The sequence below is a fragment of the Megalops cyprinoides genome, chromosome 13, assembly GCF_013368585.1.
Source record: "Megalops cyprinoides isolate fMegCyp1 chromosome 13, fMegCyp1.pri, whole genome shotgun sequence".
In the NCBI taxonomy this organism is placed as follows: Eukaryota; Metazoa; Chordata; class Actinopteri; order Elopiformes; family Megalopidae; genus Megalops; species Megalops cyprinoides.
Window position 1 is genome coordinate 26,946,408 of NC_050595.1, and position 20,427 is coordinate 26,966,834.

At 51.5% G+C, this 20,427-nt stretch overlaps 1 protein-coding gene across 14 annotated transcripts in view; it reads left to right on the plus strand.

Moving 5' to 3' along the window:
• Window positions 1–20,427, plus strand: part of tjp1a (tight junction protein 1a) — a 121,145-nt gene that overhangs the window by 77,666 nt on the left and 23,052 nt on the right. For 8 of the 14 annotated variants that reach the window (XM_036544137.1, XM_036544141.1, XM_036544145.1 and 5 more), the window contains 7 exons: window positions 7,101–7,157; window positions 10,587–10,711; window positions 11,225–11,327; window positions 12,357–12,687; window positions 14,385–14,491; window positions 15,280–15,448; window positions 16,133–16,277. In XM_036544137.1, the coding sequence (XP_036400030.1) occupies window positions 7,101–7,157; window positions 10,587–10,711; window positions 11,225–11,327; window positions 12,357–12,687; window positions 14,385–14,491; window positions 15,280–15,448; window positions 16,133–16,277 (1,037 nt within the window). The remainder of the gene's footprint in view (window positions 1–7,100; window positions 7,158–10,586; window positions 10,712–11,224; window positions 11,328–12,356; window positions 12,688–14,384; window positions 14,492–15,279; window positions 15,449–16,132; window positions 16,278–20,427) is intronic. The other 6 variants (XM_036544138.1, XM_036544151.1, XM_036544144.1 and 3 more) reach the window with 1 other exon arrangement.

The following is a 20,427-nucleotide window of genomic DNA, read 5'->3' on the forward strand; positions in this document are numbered from 1 at the left end:
TGTAAGAGCAACTGAAATGCTCAGTCTTGACCGGGCTGCATATCTGTTCCGTCTGGGTGTGAGTGTTTGTTTTTCCTATCCGCCTGCATGGTCTCAGACCTTACTGTTTGCTGGGAATGTTCCTCCCATTGGAAAGCAGCGGAATGTGAGCTTGCTGGTGGTTGTGTGACTGAAGGCATGTCAGATGGTCTTCGTTGCAGATTTGCTGCAGTAGGGCTACCTGTGTGCGAACAGTTGAGTAAAACGGTCACCAAACTCCCCCAGAGCCGCTGCTGCAGAGATGTGAGCACTTGCCAGCATTTAAACACAGTTTCTCAGGCGGAGCTTTTAGTCATTGTCAGCAATTTCTTGGCACGTTGTTTTCAGATTTGGGAAGCGATCGGTCATTACTCAGTGCCAGTGCCCGGGGGTGCTGTGCTGCTGGGCAGGCTGTAGATGTGGTCCCGTTCAGCTGTTCTGTGGCCTGCTACTCCTTCCAGTAACTGGGCTTGTTCTGCCCACACCATTTCTTCAGGCGCTTATTTTCCCTTATTATCGCCTCTGTTCATAACACTGATTGAAAGTGGCGTCGCGCATTCATTTGGGCTGATTTCGAGATACTGGTTTTTCCTTTTCGCAGTCGTTCGTTTGCTTGCAGTGATGTCTTTTAAGGGACGTGGTAATCTTTGTTACCGGCAAGCATATTCTGAGGACCTTCCGGTCAGTGTGTTCGCTGGGTCCCAGTCACACACTCCTTTTGTATTTGAACACAAACAGGAAGCGAACTGCCTATCGTCGCATCATTTCCTGTGTCACACTGTCAGGAGTGTCGGACTCCACGGTCTCTGTTCTAAATCTGCTAGACACGGCTTCTAATGGACTTGTGACCAAAGAATAACTACAGACAGAGTAACTTGCATCAGTTGACAGCGTAGAACGTAACAATGGAAGCACTGTACACAGAGGAAACATTGTCCTTTTGTTTCGAAAAAAAAACATACCGTACAATCGGCCTTCAGATAAACTGCAGTGAACTCCCTGTGACAATAACAGACATGCTGTGAAAACGGAATACTGTGCTTTGTTTCATAGTCCTCAGTGGTCATCTTTAAATCCCCTGGCTCAACTTATTGCCGTTATATGCATATTCTGGTTAAATGCATAAAGTTACTACAGTCCAGAGTGTATGCAGTCATCAGGAGTCATCTGTAATGCAGCCAGCAGGGAACCAAGCATAATGTCTCCACAGTGGACCTCTGCGTGGGGTACTGCGGACTGAGAGGAGTCTGCAAAAGAACTCAAAAGGGCTCTTCTTTTCCCCGTTTTCAACTGCATCCAGGGAACCGTCTGACCTGTTCATGCGCTTAATTGCCAGATGACAAAGCCACCATCAATAATTGAGCGTGCTCACACTGTTACATGGTCCTGTCCTCATTACCTCAGCGCCTCAGAACTGTGCCGTGTGTTACGCTGCAACATTTCTCTTCGGGCTATTGTTATGAGCAGGCGCTTTGGGGGCGTAGTTATTTATTCATTTCCTGTCTGCGGGTAAAGGGCCGTCGTTTATGAGAGGGCCGCTCCCCCCGCCAGCACCTTCGCCTGTGCAGTTTTCGCCGTCGCCGTGGTGATTACAGTGAAGAGGCTTCTTCAGGCTCCCCACTGCCGCTCCTGGCTGATTGTGCGTCATTATTAAAGGCTTTTACTGTGAAAAATTTAATCAGAGATAATAAGAGCTATTTATAACTCCTCTTTCTCCCAGCATGGGGGAATAACGGGGAGCGGAGTCATAATTTAATAACTTACAACCCCCCCCTCCCCCCATCGCCCCCCGCCCCGAACTGCAGCGAACACTCGTAACCGCTAATCAGACTTAAACAGCGTAGAAGTGGGGGAGAGAAGGAGATGACGGCGGGCTGAGAAAAGCTTTGGTATGAAAATACTCCGTATTGCTGACGCAGGCGTGCCCGCTGAAACCTCCTGTTTTTTGCAGCAGGTTATTTCTGCTGTCATCTGCGTCCAGCTCTTGTGCTTGTGGGGTCTTTGAAGCGGCCCCCGCTCGGCGCGGCCTGAAACAAAGGGCCCTTTAATGGCAGATGAAGGCCCTGGCTCTGCGCTCGGCTGCCCACGCCTGGCCTTTGTTCTCCCACACAGGGCCTTTTTCTGGCCCAGATTCAAGCCAAGATAAACGCTGATGTATAAATATAGGCCTGCCGATGGCTCCGAGGGATGAATAGGCTGGCCGTCGGGCTCTGCCCGGTGTGGCTCGCCCGATAAGGCCCCCGGTGCTTTGTGCGTGGCTGCCCTGTCGCAGGAGGAGACATTGTGTTTATTTCCCTGGAGATGTTCGGTTTTGACCCCCCCACCCCACCACAGGGTGTGGAAAACCTGGGCACACTTGGTCCGTGGCGTATCCTTCGCCTGGGATTCTGGTGCTCGGCTTGTGTGCGGGGACCTCTTAAAGTGGCGTGGCCATGGAGGCCTCCTGGGTGCGAGTCACGTATACCATCAGCTGCGAAACGTGCACCGAAAGCGTTCCTTATGGCACGCGCTGTCCCCGTCCCCTGTGACATCAGCTGTGATGGAGGCAGTAGGTGATGGCTGCGACCGTCTTCCTCCGTCATCTTATTTCACCAGCTGCACAGCGGTGGCCTCCTCTGCTCGGAAAGCGCCGGAGCTGTTTGGGGGGGAAGCGGCTGCTCTGTGTCGAGGCTCTGTGTCGAGGCTCTGGCCAGGTGTTGCGTTTTTCAGTGTTCGGAACGTCTTCTCCTCTTCGCGGTCGTCAGTAGTTCCAGAGGATGTCAGGGGTTTGCAGCAGTATAATCAGCACCGCTGTGAGCAGCATTAAATTGGCCCCACGGTGATGCTCTCTGAAGGGATGTGCGCGGCTGCTCCATCGCGTGCCGGGTAATGCCCAATGTGCGGAGACCCGGCGCCGTCCCGCCAGGCGTGCGTTCCTTTGACTTCCCTCTGCAGATGCGGATTCGCCCCGTTCTGCGCCCCGCCGACGCTCTGAGCCAAGCCGTTTAGCCGCCGGTCCAGATTGCGGTGATTAATTAAAGAGCTAATCTCATCGGGCCGGCAGAGCTCAGCAGCGGCACAGTAAACGTTCTTCAGCGCGGTACTCCGTCCCCGCCCGGGTACCTCACACACAGGGCAGGCCGTGGCCACCCCCCCGATAAGGCCCAGCACTTTGGACCCCTGGTATGACTGTAAAATGAACAGCACCAAAGGGATTGTGGGAAACGGAAGTCTTGTCAGCGTGGGGTTCTGCTGTGTCCGCAGACAGAAGTGATAGCGGCGGTAGGAAGAAGCCCCGACAGCAACTGGGGCCTGCAGCTGGCTCCCGCTAGGGGTGGATGGGAGTCTGGGAACTCGCCCCATTTCGAGCGGGACGTGAGCCAGGCGCTCCTCCGCAGAGCCGGGATCCACAGGCTGAGTCCCAAGCGCTCAGGGGGGTAGCACCGCAGACCCGAATCAACCCAGAAACACGCAGTTCTGTAAGCAGCTGTGGGAGATTTAATGCCAGCGAGAATCATGGTCTTTTTATTAGTGTTTTATTTTAGCTGTAAAATGAGCCCAGCTCCATTAACTGCAGCAAGAGAGGTGAGGAGAGGGGCACGTCAGCATTCAAACAGTGAAAATCGGCACCAGGCAGGGGCAGATTTCCCTTTCCAAACAGCAGAGGAGTGCCACCAAAGCGCGGTTGTGTTTTATCTTTCATCCATGCAGATGAATCTTTACAGTTTGCATGAAGAAAACAAGTGCTGGAGTGAGATATCTTTATCAGACGTGTTAGTAGTGTTTATTAGATCTGATCCTCTTACTTAAAGCACCTGTTTTGAAACTCTTTGTAAGAGTTTGTGTTCTTTGTAAGTCCTGATCTTATCACTGGTGTTTTATGGTTGAAACCCCTTACTGTATACCAGGAGCGGTGTTTCTAAGAGAGTTTAATCTTTTGACCCTGTTGAGACCTGGTAATGTAGCAGTGGCACCAAAATGGTCCCTGAACCTGAATGTTTTTTTCGTTTCCAAAGGAAAGGACCTGGAACGTATTCCTTGAAATAAAGGGCTCTTTCTCAAGGCCTGGGGTCCCCCAACTCCTCCCCCTTCACCTCCTCCTCCTCCTTCCGCCCCCTGAAAGACCTGGCTGTCATTTGGCCGGTGCATTGTTATGTATGGGGGGCCACACAGCCCATTTGCTCCATCAGGAGCTTGGCACCTGGAGAACTGTACAAAAAAGGTCCCCTGCCTCTCAGTGTGAGGCTGCCCTATTTAACTGACTTAATGACTCTGTGAAAGCAGTGGGCAATCCCTTCACCTCTGTCCTCCCGTATCTCTACAGTTCTTTCCAAAGCCCTTTGTCTTTAAATATAGATGGAGGTTAAGCATCACTTGCATTATGCATCGGCTTTGCCAGCACAGTTATGCAGGGTCACATGCGTAGGGAGCCGCTTTATATCCCTGTTATCTGTGTAAACAGCTGGAAGCGTACTGCAGAAATTCAGAGTAAGTACCTTGCTCTAGGGTGCCCCGCGCGGGACTCAGTCCAGCAGAATTCTGCTTATGAAACCGCTTCCCCGGACAGCAGTGCTGCTGGAGCCGTTGGCACGGTAGGCTGGTATGCTGCTGTTTCAGTGGGGGGGTGGTGTGTGGACGCGGGGGTGATGTAAGAGGCGGATGGCCCTTAATTATGCCCAGCTCACGGAGATCATGCGATTCGGATGATGCGGCTAGATTCACAGAGCCACACCAGCACGGCGTTGGAGACCCGAGGTGTTGCCCATGCTCCGCGGGGACGTCGTGTTACAGCGTCCGCGCGTCGCTCCTGCTCGACCACCCGCCGCGTGGCCCCACCCTCACACACGAGCGCGACCCTCCCTGTCCCCCACGCTCGCAGCCCGGCGATTGGTCGGCCTCTGCCGCGTCACGCCAACTCCAAAGGAATGTCTTGTTGCGGCTGGCTGCCTTTAAATAGGTCAGACCCTGCAACACAAAAGCACACTGATTGCAGGAGACAGGCTGCCAGGCGGGGGGCCGAGGGGGAAGGGGGCCCCCGTGCTGAGAGTGGACATGGCAGATACTGACCAGTAAACAGCGCCGACGACACCAAGCCACAGCGACCACGGGGTCAGGGGCATTTCTTTGTCTTAATTGCTGCTTCGCGTGCTTCAGAGGAGCCTGGCCTGTGCCGTACAGCTCCCTGCAGCCCCTGCTCAGGCGAGACTGCGGGGCTGAGCGGACAGGCGGAGGCAGCCGCGTGGGCACTTCCTCCTGATATTCATTTTAACGCCCTGTGTCCTCCCTCCATCCGGTTTTGTGCAATGTGAGCGGGCGTATTGAGCGTCTTCTCCCGGCCGCCCAGTACCAGTCTGACCCGGAGCTGACAGGAGCTCAGCGGAGCACAGAGAGGCCTGCTGTTGCTGAGGCCCGTCTGTTCAGCCTGCGGCGGAAACGCAGGGAGCGCTGTGCCTCTCCGAAAATAACCAGGCCGGCACCACGGCCGCTCGCATTGGGAAGCACTGTCTGTAACGCTAAGCAGTAGCATGTGCAGGGCCGCCGCCTGTCAGACTGACGCGGAGGCCGAAGCGTGTCAAGGTTCGGGAGGAACCGAGGCCACTGGAGGAAAGCAATGGCCAGCGTAGGTGATGTAGACAGGAGAGAAGCACAGGTCCTCACAGGCAGGAACACAAGCAGTGGAAAACCTGCAGGACTGAAAGTGTTGCCAACAGGAACAGCATCTGTGTTCTAAACGCCTTTAAAAATGTGTGTGTTCCCCTCTACCCTCAGCCCAATCCCTGCACTCCAATGAGATAATGCAGTCAGGGAGCAGATGCTCGTGGAGGGGGGGGGTGCCACAGTTCATGACCGACTGTCTCCCATTCAGTTCTTATTGCCAGATAAGCAGTAATCCTCCATGTGTGGCATGCCACGCAACCACATAGTCTGCAGGCATGACACAGCAGTACCAAGCATCTGCCCTGTACCTGACCGAGGCTGCCAGCTCTCACTCCGGCTTCCCTCCACCCTCCCTGTTGCCGGCTGTAATTAGGGTTCAGAGACTTCGCGTGTCTGCGTGCGGCGGGGCGAGCCGGGGTGCGCGGCGCATTTGGGAACGGGCCGTTTGATCCGCGGTGACAGCGCGGTGCAGGTAGGCAGCCTTCACCTAGCCTGAACCGAGAGCTATTTATAGCGCCGCTCGCTCCCTCTGTAAACCGGGAGCACTGCGCCTTCCCCAGCTCCACCAAACAGCGCTTTTAATAAACTTGCACAGGGAAGACTCACACGGGCAGTAAACACCGCGCGGAACCCGCTGCTGCCCGTGCCCGCTGAGGGTCAGGGCCCTGCAGGGCTGCCGGCCCTACCGCCTGCCCTAAGGTAACCTGAACTTACAGCTGTGGATTTTTCTGTTCAGTAACAAGGCGGTTGTGAAAATGAATGACGGGTATGTGTGCAGACTCTCTCAGACCCTCCTCCTGGAGGTTCTCTGCTCTTTGAGAGGGCGGTGGTCAGTGACACAGCTGCGCAGCTCCAGGCTTCGTCCGCCTGCAGCTGCGTTGCGGAAGCAATGCGCCTGAGTGCGCCAGTCTCCCTCCCTCTCAGGTATCCGTGGTGCACGTCTGGAGGATTGCGTTTTCCCGCTCGGCTCACCGCGCTACACGTGACTCGCACACGTGACTCGCACACGTGTTGGGGATGCCAGCGGCCCGCGCGTGGCGCGTGACGCGGTGGTAGCTGCCGTGCCGCGCCGTGGTCGGGTCCGTGCGTCCGACTTCTCTTACCGCCCGTCCTCCCGAGTGGCCCCGTGCCTTTCGGCGGCGTCGCTCTGCCCCGCGGGCACGCTCTGCCCGAAAAACGGAAAACATGCACATGAGCGCTTTCAAAATCACGAGTGAGATCCCCTCTGAAACAAACCTCTGAAAGGCTGAGGCTGAGAGTGATCCTAACCCACTGAGGTTTTCACAGACAAAGAAATAGCCTTTAGAGCGCCACAGGCGTACTTTTAAGCACTGGGCTTAGCCTCTGTCACAGTAACTGTTGCTTTACCACTGCTGTCTCTGAGAGAAACAAGAGTCGTGATCACAGTAACCAAGTAGCCCTCCTTTTTCCTTTTTGTTTTACAGAGTGCAGCGATGGAGGAAACTGTAATATGGGAACAGCACACAGTGACCCTTCACAGGGTGAGTGTTTATACTGTTTTATCTCTGTCTCTCCGTCTCCCTGTCCCTCTCCCTCCCTCTCCCCCTCTCTCTCCCTCCATCTCTGTGGGGAAAGGCAGCTACAGGATGTGGCTCCTGGAACAGCTAGAGGAAAGAGAACTCGGCAGTCAGGAAGCCACAGGGTGGAAGAGAGCGTGGTGTGGCAGCCTCTTCCTCCTCGGTCAGGCCTGGCTTCCTCTGACACACTGCCCACAGCCCAGCTAAGGACAGGGCCTCAGAAACCAGTGGCCTCAGTGCGAGAGAGAACACTTTCCATTGTTTAATATGACCCTTGTAGGGTTGCCTCTCATTGACCCCTCTTTGGTCTGTAGCGTTAGGGTAAAAACATAGCAGAAAATGGAGAAAGGGTGAAGAAAACCACAGCAGATTTAAAGATGGTGGAAAAAAAGAAATGTGTCCCTCTCTCTCCTTGATTCTCTCCAGGCCAACAGCCGTTTGTGATGCACTAGAACACGAAACACTGGTGGGTAAAATAAGCCGTATGTGTCGGCAACTGAAATATGTAAATATATAAATCTAGAGTGCTCTGGTCGAGGCTGTGTTAAAATCAAAGGTAGTGCTGCAGCTCAAAGCAGGTGATCAGCTGAACCCGTCCAGATCCCTCCCTCCTGCCTTGAAGTCCCTCTGCACAGCCTTCAGGGGCTGCTCAGGTCACCTGGCCCGCAGGCGGTGCTGAGGGAATGTCCGGGTGAGACTGCGGGGAAATGACCCATTTCCAAGAATTGTTTGCCTTCCATAACCCACAGTCCTCCCTGTTTCTTGGCCAATTAGGAAGCAGTTCGGATTCAGAGCAGATGCAGGGAGTAATCTGCGATTATTCCACGCTCTGAGCATGGGGCCGTGTTGCGGAATGGGATTTCTCTCCCCCCCACCCCCAGCCCCCTCCCTGTCTTGTTTGCTTGTATATCCTCACTCAACCCAGAAACCAAAGAGATTGTGGAAACTGCCTCATGTTGTAATTTGGGGTATAGATCAGGATCAGAGCAATCGTATGAATCCTGCTCAACCCGCAGAACAAATGCAGGGGGCATTTCCGGCATGGCGTGGCGAATTCTCTAGGAAATGGGAGCCGCCAGATTGGCCTTAACAAATCCGCGATCCCGCCGCCGCGGAGAGCTCAGCGGCCTTTACCCAGGATGCTGTGCACTTAAACGGGCCACTGTACTTAACCCTGCGAGGGCCCCGCTTGTTGCCGGGTAACCGTCTAGACCAGATTGCTCGTGCACCTCCAGTAATCTAATTAGCGGCAGCTTTATCGAGGTTTAGGTGAAATCCCTTCCGAGGTGTGACTGTGAAGCCTTGCGGTATCGCGCTTGTACGATCCTTCAGTCAGGTGGCGGGCACCGCGCTCGTCAACAGTCTGGGAGAGAGCCTAAAATACCCGTCTCGCTAACAGGCCAGCTGCATTCCTATTTAGGCGACACCCCTCACTGACTCGCCTCCATCAGACGTAGTTATCTTTTCTTTTTTTTTTTTTTACACACTCCGCAGCTGCACATGTAGTAAACACATAATTATCTCATTGACTCGTGAGCTTTTTCAATTTCAAGAGCAGAAACTAAAGGAGGCTATGAGGAAGTGTATCCATTTAGAGGGCTGCGCTCTGTGACGTCGGGCCGGCTGGCGGGGGCGGGGAGGAGCCTGCAGCTCATCGTTACCGATGTCCGGGCGTCTCTCTAACGAAGATCGCCGCTCCGGACCGCCTATCCGGACCCGCGTGCTCCGCCCGCTCGGGGCGCCTCCTCGCCGGCACGACCCAGAAGCGGCAGCGCCCGCGAAGACGCCGGCGGAGGGTGGCTTGCCGTGTGAATATGGCAGCTGCTCGGTATCGTGGATGACTGTGTGAACTGTGTCTGCCAGCGTGTGAGAAGGCCAGATGCACTGCGGCAGGCACTCCAGGAACAACTAAGCATCATTCATGGAAGAAACGTGTTCTCAATTCAGCCTGAGGCGATGTTAAGGCTTCTCTCTCTCAACTGTCTCATGTGAATCTGACGTTAGTGAGATCAAAGTTGAATCAACGGGAAAATATCGTCACAGAAACAGGCAGTGATTGACATGGCCTCGTGTGAAAATTACATGTCAAACAGAATGCCACTTATCCGTGGTCCTGTTTGATCTTGATGATTCAGTATGCATGGAAAACCATTTTATATATTATTACGTTGTGTAAAAATGAAAAGAAGAGCAGCAATTCCCAGCCCTGGCCCTGGGGACTCTCTCTCTGCTGGTTTTCATTCCAGCTGAGCTCTCTATTAAAAAGCTTTGAGTGAGCTGTTAAATGAGTGTTCATCTGTATCTGACTTCACTTGTATGTCTGCTGTCGGTTCTCTGTTACAGATATGGATTGTGATGTGTTAGAGTAAACATATTTCCATGTGAGATATTTCTGCCATTTCTGTACACTTGTTCCTTAAACAAGTTAGTAATGCAGACAAGTATTCAACTTAATTGATTAAGAGAAATTAGCTGTTCAGTGGGGCCTAGAATAAGAAATTGAGCAACTAATTAATCTTAATTAGGACAGCTGTACCAAATTTGTTCAGGAAGCAGATATTCACAAAAATATGTAGGACAAACGACTTTCTTTTTTCATATACTGTTACTGATGTTTGTATTAATATTTCATTCACAAATAATTTATATAAATATGGAGATATGAACAAAAATATGTAAATTTATTTAAATAAAGGGCCGTGCTCAGCTAACAGCTCAATCAGACGTGAAGAAGAGGGAGCTCGGCTGGATTGAAAACCAGCCCACACAGGGGGGGTCCCCAGGACCAGCACCGGGAAACATTGACTTCGTGCACCAGTTCTCCCTTGTTGCGGTTACCATCTCTCATGGGGAAGGTGGTAGCATCCCATGTTCCTCAGCTCCATTCTGCTGCACTGCGTAGCACAGTTCTCCAGCTGTTTAATACCATTATCTTCCACCCTCTGCGGTGCAGCAGAAACTAACTACCCCATGCTGAAGACGTGACACCGTGGCCTCTGCTTTGAATGAATGCCGACGCTCGCTGCCATTTGCCCTGTGGTTAAGATGTTGTAGTGATGCCTGTGCAGGCTTCTCTGAGGGTGGAGAGGCTCAGATGTGAGCTGCCTGGGATGTAAATGTAAATGATGTAAATCATGTCTCAGGATGACCTCTCCTGACCTCTTACGCATCTGCATATTGCATACATTGGCAAACCTGAACGTTGTGATGTCCCTCCATCCCGCACCGTCTCTCTCTCTCTCTCTCTCACACTCACACACACACACACACACACACACACACACACTCTCATGCTGTCTGAGTGGACCTTTACCCTCTATTAAAACTGCTCTATTCCCCCTCCTCGTCCTGGCTGGGTGAGTCAGCGCTCTGCTCTCTCCTTTCTGTGTGCAGGCGCCAGGGTTCGGGTTCGGGATAGCCATCTCGGGAGGTCGGGATAACCCTCATTTTCAGAGCGGGGAGACCTCCATCGTCATTTCTGACGTCCTGAAAGGAGGCCCGGCGGAGGGACTGCTACAGTGAGTGCTGTTCTGATGACCCCAGTCTTATCATCATTTAGATCTTATCATTTGCAGCTAATGTTGCTCCATACGTTTTGTATATATAGCATACAAAGCACAGAAACTGAGCTTGGATATTTTTGTGTGTTTGTGGATGCTAATATGATACTATATGTGATGTGATGTGATATGATATGATGTAATATATTATGTGATGTGATGTGATCTGATATGTGTTTGTGAAACTGAGGAAGACAAGCTCTATGCTACCAGCCAATCCAATTGCCATAATCTGACCCTCATAAACTATGGCGCAACCATCTGCTGGTAGCTATTTATATAGCAGTAGTAATGCATCCTGGTAGAGCTTTAATGGCCGGGCCCCTCACCTGGCCGTAAATGAGTTGTACGCCTCGGCCTCCGGGCCTCGTGCCAGCAGGAGTCCCCAGCTCTCCTCCACAGGAGCACCAGCTGGCCCTGCACCTCAGGGTCACCCATTAATCTTCCTCTTTGCTTATTCCCCACCTGCAGGGAGAATGACCGGGTCGTGATGGTCAATGCCGTCTCCATGGATAATGTAGAGCACGCGTACGCTGTGCAGCAGCTCCGGAAGAGCGGGAAGAATGCGAAAATAGTGAGTGGTGGAGGGGGGGGAGCCAGCACACGCGTGCACACACACACTCTCTCTCACACACACACACACACACACACACACACACTCACACACATGCACACACACACACACACACACACACTCTCACACACACACTCACACACACTCACACACGCATACACACACACACACACACGCATATACATGCGCTCCTACATGCACACGCATTCACACAAACACATACATACTCACTCGTAACTCATATATACACACTCACAGTGCGTACCGTACTGTGGGGCACCCTGCCGTCATTGCACTAGGTGACTTACTTGATTGTTCCCTCACTGATCACCCACTGGGATTCCTGAGAGTCCTCCAGAGCAGAAGCAGAAGCGGCTCTGAAGAAACACAGGGACATTGCGTGTCAGCAGTACGGATGGGAGGATGGATGGGGGAGGGGCCTGAGGGGGCAGTGCTTTAGTGGCGATTTGTCATGTTCAGCTGGTGGTGTAGGATGCTGCTGGGGGAGGCTGGGAGTGAAGGTGAGGATCATTAATCTTCCAGGGGGCAGCTCTGTGGAAGCGCTAAGGACTGTCCTCTGAGCTCCTGCGGAGGCTCATATGGATGTCTGTATGGTCACACACAACTCATCCATGTTGTGCTTGGCTCTGTTGAGATATACATATTCCCCATTCTTTTAAATTTGAACCGTGGATTTTCTTAGAGCAACACACTTAATGTCAGCCATGAAGGTGTAGTGCCAGGCCAGTTTCTTATACAGAATGCTCTATGTTGTCTTGAAATCAGATTTTATTATCCAGATCAGCTGCTTGGTGTAGTTGTACTATACTAGTAAGTCTTACTTTTTCACAGGCAAGGGAGGTCACTAAAAGGCATTTGACACTGGGGATGAATGCTAACAAGTATCTAAGCGTGTTGTGTTTGTGGTAGTCCCTGAATACATCTGTGTAGCTGTAGTTGGTTGATGACTGAGGTGAGGCGGCTCGCTCGTAATGGCCTGCCCCCCCCCCCCCCCTTTCCCCCGCGCAGACGATCCGGCGGAAACGGAAGGTGCAGATCCCGGTGGCACGGCTCGCCGACCGCGAGACCATGTCGGAGCACGAGGAGGAAGAGGAGGAGGAGGAGGACAGCTACGACGACGAGACGTACGAGGACAGGAGCGCGCGCAGCGGCCCCAGCGCCTACGGCGGAGCGGGCGGGGCGGCGGGCAGGCGGAGCGAGCGCGGGGGCGGCGGCCGGCGGGACCGCAGCGCCTCCCGCGAGAGGAGCCTCTCGCCCCGCTCCGACCGCCGCTCCCTCGCCTCCAACCTGCCCCCCCGCCCCGCCAAAGTCACCCTCGTCAAGTCCCGCAAGAACGAAGGTGGGCACCAAAAAGTTGGGAAAGATCTTTTGAGTGGGGGGTCTGCATGCTATGTGTTTTAATCATTTAGATTTCTTCTTATTGATTTGCAGTATTTAGACAGTATTAAAGGATGCGCTTTCAAAAAGCTTGTCACATCCTTATGAGATGGTGAGCGCTCCGGTGCAAGAACAGGCTAGTTTGCCCTTGTGTGCTTTGTGATGGTGTAGCTTTTTGGACTCAATAGATAAATGTATCCTTTGCATGTATAAACATACATGTCAGATTGAACGTTGCTAGCCTTTACTGCCTTTTTGAGCACTTGGGCATTTCCCTGTTTTCCTGTGATGTTTTGGTTATAAAAGTAGTTTTTTGTAGGCTAGCAATGACTGTGCATCAGTGCATCCTCGCAGCCCTGCAGACCCACCCGTGTGTCAGAAGTGAAATGGCCTGGCTGGGCAGATTTTGTTGATGTGCCGTGGCTCTGAGATCCTGATGAGCAGTGAAGGCTCTCTCGTCCCGCCCGTCCGTGAAGCCCCGTCTCTGTCTGCCAGCGGCTGCAGGCCGTGCGGAGGACGAGGCGCGGCGTGATGCGCGAGACAGGCCGCGCTCTCTGCCCGCTGCCCCCGTCTACGGCAGCCCAGACTGCACCTGCGCAATCACGTGCACCGTCCGACCCGGCTGCGACGGGCAGTCACCCGAGTCCGCCTCCCGAGCACGGCGTTACCATGCTCAAGCTTTTCTGCAAATACAGCACGCGCAATCTTTACCACGAGCACTGCATGGATTACTGTGCATGATGTGTCACGCAGAGCATGCATGTGGTTATGAGCAAAGAGCTCGCGAAAATCCACACATGCGAGTTGCAGCACATTTGACTTTCCGCTAAGTGGATCTGTGAAGGGTTTTTCGTCAGGTGCGGCTGTGGGGGTACAGTACGCTCAGCGGGGGGTCATGGTCCACCCCCCCGGCGGGCGGACAGACAGGACAGCTCTGTGAATTTATGGCTCTGATGGCATCTCTGCGTCCCCGTGGTGTTTGCTGAAGCTCCCCACGCGCTTGGAAAAATGATCCAGGGGGCAATCCCTGCATTTAACTACAGAAGACTGTGAAAGCTTTTTAAAGCCAGACTTTATTTACAGCCACACCTACTGCATTGCACGCAGCTGTCAGCAGACCAAATAAGCGTTATTATCCCTGAACATAATGTTAAATCATGTTTCTTTTTCTTAACAGTGACTTGAAAGGATGTGAATGGTTTAGCTGTGATCCCAGGCCATGTGAGAGCCTACTTTACACGTGCTTACTTTAAGTGGATGTAATCAGTTATATGTCATAGACCTTCACCACAATTTGCCATTGCTGTCAGTCTTTGAGTGCCGATAGTGGACTGCTGGTCAGTCAGATGTTCTGTAATGTGACACCGTGGGAATGAAGGCTGAGTACAGTTGCGTATGATGGTTACAGTAGCTGGTAGCAGATGGTGCTGGAGCTGGCGGTCAGGGGGTCAGGGGGTCAGGGGTGAAGGGGGGGAATGTATGACCCTAACAGGTGGCATGATAGCATGGGAATGGTGGAAGCAACGCAGCTGTGTATGATTGTTACAGTGCCTGGTGTCGGAGAGCTCAGGAGCCTGGGGTCGGGGGGGGGGAGTGACCGTGTGACCGTAACAGGTATTCCACTTATACCATCTGTGTTGTTGTCGTTCACTCTGAAAGCAGAATATGGGCTGCGCCTGGCCAGCCACATCTTCGTGAAGGACATCTCCCCCGAGAGCCTGGCGGCGCGGGACGGCAACATCCAGGAGGGAGACGTGGTGCTGAAGGTGAGCGAGGGAGCCATGGAGGCCCGGGCACCGGGCACCAGCGCTCTGCCACCCTCACCCTTTGCACCCATACTGCACAAGTCACCACTGTGAGCTATCCCAGTCATTCTCTCAATAAGGAATTACATCCCTACTTTATTTTCTCATGTACAGTCAGGCAGCTGACTGTACAATGTTTGCATAATGTTGTCATGTGAAATTAGTTCTGTATTGAAAGAATGGATTTGGCCTCATGCACTTCAGTGCAGTGTCTTTCAGTTCCAACTGTAGAGCCACTACAGGAGCATTTCACAGGTAGCGGTAATATAAAAGGGAAGATGTATTGCGGCGGGGATTTGTCCTACCTCTGTAAATATTTGAAGAGGGAAAGAAGTGGAGATTTCACATTATACAGTATATTATCTATATGATATGCTCCTTTTCTCATTACAACAGACAGTGCTAAAAGCACTGTGAAATACACACTCAGGAGGCCATTAATTTTTAAACTTTTATCATAGCCTTTTTTCATCTCTGATCAGGACACCTTTTTAATGTATATCGCAATCACATGCCTCAGTGCGTGCATTCCAAAGGGACGTCAGAAAGACAAAGGATAAAGTTAGAGTAGTGTGTTCACGGTATATCACTGTAGCTTTTAACATCTTTTTTTCCCTAATTGTTTGACAGCTTCTGCGGCAATGTTTCAATTTCCTTGCCAGTCTGAGAAGGTTTATGTGAGTTAGCAGTCTTCCAGTGGATAACTGCTGCGCTTCATTACCTTGTCCTCTTGACCCCTCTCCCTGCAGATTAATGGCACTGTAACAGAGAACCTGTCCTTGATAGACGCTAAGAAGCTGATCGAGAGGTCAAAGGGCAAGCTAAAAATGGTGGTGCAGAGAGACGAGAGGGCGACGCTGCTCAACATCCCCGACTTGGACGACAGCATCCCCTCGGCCAACGCCTCCGACAGAGACGGTGAGGGGGTGTGCCGAAGCATTGTGGGAAGGGAGATGCGTTGGAAAGCCGTCGAGGCTGTCGGGATCGGAGCTGAGGAGCCCAGCTGGCAGGAAGCGTTTCACTCAGATTGGAGCTCCTAACAGCTCGGCAGGAAGTGTCACTCCACACAAAGCACAGCTTCCCCATTTGTTCTCCCTGGATCATCTCTGTATGGTCAAATTGCCTAAGGTCCCCCCTGCATGAGACCAAAAGCGGTCACCATACGGATAATGGGAACATACGTTAAAAGTGTTTGTTTGTATATGTCTGCGGATTGTTGTTGGGGGATTTTGAAAGTAAGGTCTCTTCATTTAGCTGAAGTGTGGGCTGCTTGCTTTGGCATAATATCATTAACCTGTCGATCTCATTGTTTTAATGAGCCCATCCAGCATGCAGTAGGATTTTTATTTGCACTTACTAGCGATGTTGCATGTTAGTGGGTGTGTGCTTTGCCAGATCTGAGGTTTTTTGGGGGCGGGCTGTGAATTTACTGCAAAACCAATCAAATGCCTAAAACAAAATATTTTTTAGTTGTGAAAGATGTCCTTATCAGAACACTAGAGAGACAGACAAAAATGCTTTTTATGCTTTTTTTAATCTTAGTTTTTTCTTTTTGATGCAGCATGTGAAATGCCGTAGTAAACACGCCCTTTATTTTAACAGACATTTCAGAAATTCATTCACTGGCATCAGACCATTCCAATCGATCACATGACAGAAACCGCAGCAGTCGGTCGCGCTCCCCCGACAGGCGGTCCGAGCCCTCAGACCTTTCCAGGCACTCTCCACAGCCAATCAGCAACGGCAGGTAAGGACCCCGCCCCCCTCCTCGCCCCACCCTCTCAGCTACCAGTTACCTAGCAGTACCAGTCCCAGTGTCTGTTTATAACTGTGTATGTGTGATCTTCAACCTCTTCCTTGAGAGAGTAAATGAATTTCCCTCCCTCCAGAATGATTACGGATAAATAAATAAAGTGAGCGAATTTAACTGAATGCTGTGAACCGTGAACCCGGATTAGCACAGCAATCAGTTAATAGCCTCTGGTAGGGTCAGGGGTCGGAGGGTGCTGGGGTAGAATTCATCAATCCACAGTACAGCAGGAAGATCGGTTTGCCTGCAGGGTGCATCCCTACACCCCCTGCCCCGGCAGAGCAGGAGCAAGGAGAGATGAATAAATCATACCCCTCCATCTAACCTGCACACCCTCTCTAACTGCCACACGTGTTAAAAATGTATGATGTCATGGGGAGGGAGTAGCCTTTAGCATGTCTTATACTAACTTATAAGTTTGATATGTGCTTAATTTCTCCATTTCTCTCATTCGTTTTTTCCATCAAACTATTTTGTGTTGGTTTTTTTTTTTTTTTTTTTTTCCCCTTTCATTCATCTCCCTTCCAACCCGGTCAGTTGGAGATTTATGTAAGTTGCAGCTCTGGCCTTGTGGCACCGAATAGCCCCATTTTTACAGCAAAAGCTGACAGACGTTTAGCGGAGAACCAGCATAGCCTGCTAGTTGGAAAAACACTAGCAGTTAGATGCATAGATAGACTGGTAGATGGGTAGATTCATTGGCTTGACGGACAGAGAGAAGCGTGACAGTTCCTCTCGGACGAGGCGGGGAGAGAAATTGCGAGCGTCGCTCTGTTTCTGTTGACGCCAGAGGCTGGAGCGAGCCCGGGAAGTTAATCATTGCCCCCCCAACTCCCCCCCGCCGATCCGTCACGGCAATTAACGTGACTGTGGATTGATGTCCCAGATGCGGCGCCCGCGGCTTCAGCGGGGGTTGAACCCTGAAGGATCCGCTCTGCCAAAAAGCAGCTCCGGTGTTTGTTTCCCCCCGTAATTATTAACCTCTGCACCCCCGCCCGCCAAGTCGGCTTTCCACGCCGCGGGGCGCGTTCTCGACCGCTTTCTCCAGATACCTTTTTTTTCCCCCTCCCCTCTCTCAGACCGTTTATCTGAGCTCATTAAATCCGAAACCAGCAAGGAGGGAGCAGTATATCTTCCCATCTTAGAGCGAGTTCACTTAGACCACCCTGTAGATAGCGTTTAGATTCCCCGCAGTACTGTAGCTACGTTCCCGCTCTGAACACAGACGCAGATAAGCAGCTGTACAATGGAGAAGGAAAAGATTGCATCCACCTGGTTGCTAATATCACAGGCAAGACCTCATGACGGCAGGTCCAGTTAATGAGCTGAAGGCCCTGCGTAATCCGTTTGATGCACGTCCAACCAGGTTCCTATACAATGGAAAACATTTAAGACGATTGCCAGCTATGGCGATACGAAGCAATGACACAAAAATCATTAGTTCATTAGAAGGGGTTTGACCTGGTGCCATGATTGATCATGGGGACAGGGGGGGTTATTTTTTCTGTTATTTACAGCTGCCTGTTTGTCACCAAGCCCGTTTTAATAACCTTGGTGTTATTTATTGCAGTCGTGGCCTACCGTCAAGTGTTGAATAACGATTCTTGTTTTGATGCAGGACTGCAGGTTCATTCTTACACAGAATCCTTCCGCTGTAAGTGTCCCATTGTGTGTCAGTAGTTGTTTGTGGTACGCCTACTTCAGCCTAGAGCCCGGCACGCATCGCACATGCACTCCAAGCTACCCAGTGTGTGTGTTAACGTCGTTTTTTTTTTTCTCCACTCGTCCGGCAGTTTTGGTGCGTCCAGGTGGTGTGCCGTGGATAAGGCCTTGCATTGACGTGTGTGTGTGTGTGTATGTGTGTCCGTGTGTGATTGTGTGTGTGTGTGTGTGTGTGCATGGGTGAAACCAGTGCAGACTCGTGGCTCGTGTCCCCTGAAAGCAGCATGTCGTTGAGTATTGATGCCGTGGAGAGTGTTGGGTTTGGGCGGTTTGCGGAGAGGCCTGTGCATGTCGGTGTTCGTGGGGAGGTGAGCCGCCCACAGTGTCGTGGAGTTGGGTCAGTGTTCCTGTGCCGCGCCGTGTCCCCCCCCTGCCCCCCCCCACCCACAGTGTTGACACATTACCCAGAGTGCCTTGCAGTGGAACACCCGTTCATGGAATGCCATTTATTGTTACAGGTTTAGTTGTGAAGTTGTGTTTTTTTTTTTTTTTTTTTTACACTGTTGAAAGATTTATGTGGAAACTGATAGAGGAGGAAGAGATTGCTTGTGTTGTGCACCGTTATGCTGCTAACAAAAAAAATCTGATGATGTGTTCTTGGACTTAGCTAGAGCTACTGTGCCGTAGTGTATGCCTTTGCTGAATTTTTCCTGAGATTGCCTTTGCTGTGTTTTTTTAGCCTTTTAACCCAGCATTACTGAGAGAGGATTAAGCATTCGTGTACTGTTTTTCTGTGTGATTTTTTTTATAGATGAATCTGATTTGTTGAGAGGCTTTGAAGCTGCTCGTTTGTGGAAACAATCACTGTGGGCAGCATTCAGTTTTGTCAAGTGGCACCGAAGAGTGTTACGTTTGGTGTGCATCAGGCGACATAGGCTGCTGCAGTCTTCAGATTTGTGTGTTGTTCTTTCCCTTGAATAAACACAAGAAGTGTGTTATTTTTTTGGCTGTGGGTCCAAAGCTTGCTTCTTCCCAGAATCTTTTATTATCACTGTGCAGTGATACCTTAGTGTTACTAAAATGGCTCCAGACCAAAGTAAGAGGAAGAAATGAGAAATAATCTGAATGTGAAGTGAGCTTGAGACTCTTCAAGGCCATTTCAAATTCTTATATTCTTTGCATATTGTAAAAATAGATAAAAGAGTTGGAAATAAGGGGAAGAACCATAGATGGAGAGGGGAGCTATGGTCATTGCAACCACATTGCTGTTTTATTGTGGTGAATGAAGGTGTGAAACTAGTTGTGAGCAAGAAGACAGTGGCTGAGGAGAGAAGGTGACTTAGCTCCTCCTTTACCCAACTCCCTTTTTCACTGAGTGTAGAGAGTAGATATGTAGTCGTGAGAGGACAGAAGATGGAATTTACTTGCTGTTAATGGTTGGCTTATTTGCACCCTTCTGTCCTGATAGAGGGAGATTTAGGACAGGGGCCCCTGCCTGCCCTTCTCCAAACCAGTGATTACCGGCTTCGCTTCAGACGGTGTTGTCTTGATTAGCCTGCAATCAGCAACGCAGTTTATTTTTAGTCTTCACTGAAAAGGCTACCAATTACCAATATCACAGAGAGCTAAATTGCTTGTGTGGCCTCTAGCCGGGTTTTATCTTTAGCTGTTTAACAGGGAAGTGACCTTCTGGATGGGTGGGAAGTGTCATATTGCTGGTATAGTAGAGCTCATGTTAAGCGGCATCGCTTTGAAAAGTTGCAGGTACTCAGTAATCAGTTTCCAAAGGAGATTTAACTGATGTAAAACAGCTTTTTTTTCCTGGTTTGCTCGATCTGGAGCCATACGTGGTTGGTCTGCGACTCAGCTCCGTGCATTGTCTGTTGCCATGCTAACAGAGGGAGGGGGCCGGTGTTTTGCGGGCCACCACTCCCTCCGCATTCCAGTGAAAAAGGGCCGCCGTGTGCCAGCCGAAGCTGTGTGCCAGCGAGCTGTCATGTGACCGGTCTGGAATGCTCCCCATTGTTCTCCGCTCCAGCGCCGAGCAGCGGGGGCTCCACCGCACCTGCAGAGCAGAGACTCGGCCTCCGTCCCTCGCCCCTCGCAGAGGGGCTGCCTGAGCTCACGAAAAGGGGCTCCGGCCGTCCGGGCACGCCTGCGTTAAAGCGCGGTCGGCCACGTTTAAGGCCCACGGGTCGACGGTTGGTGTGAAAACAATTTGCGACAGCGGAGGTTATTACGGTTAGCAGAACGTTTGTAGTACACACCCTCCCAATCAGAATCGTAGGTGTTTTCCACTATGTCAGTGCTGTAGTTTTAAACCGTCTCAGGTTACTTTGTGAAACGGTTTTCAGCGCAGGCCTCACAGTAAATTGCACCTGCGGCGGACTCTATCGCTCAAGATCAGCTGCTGTTGTAAACACGG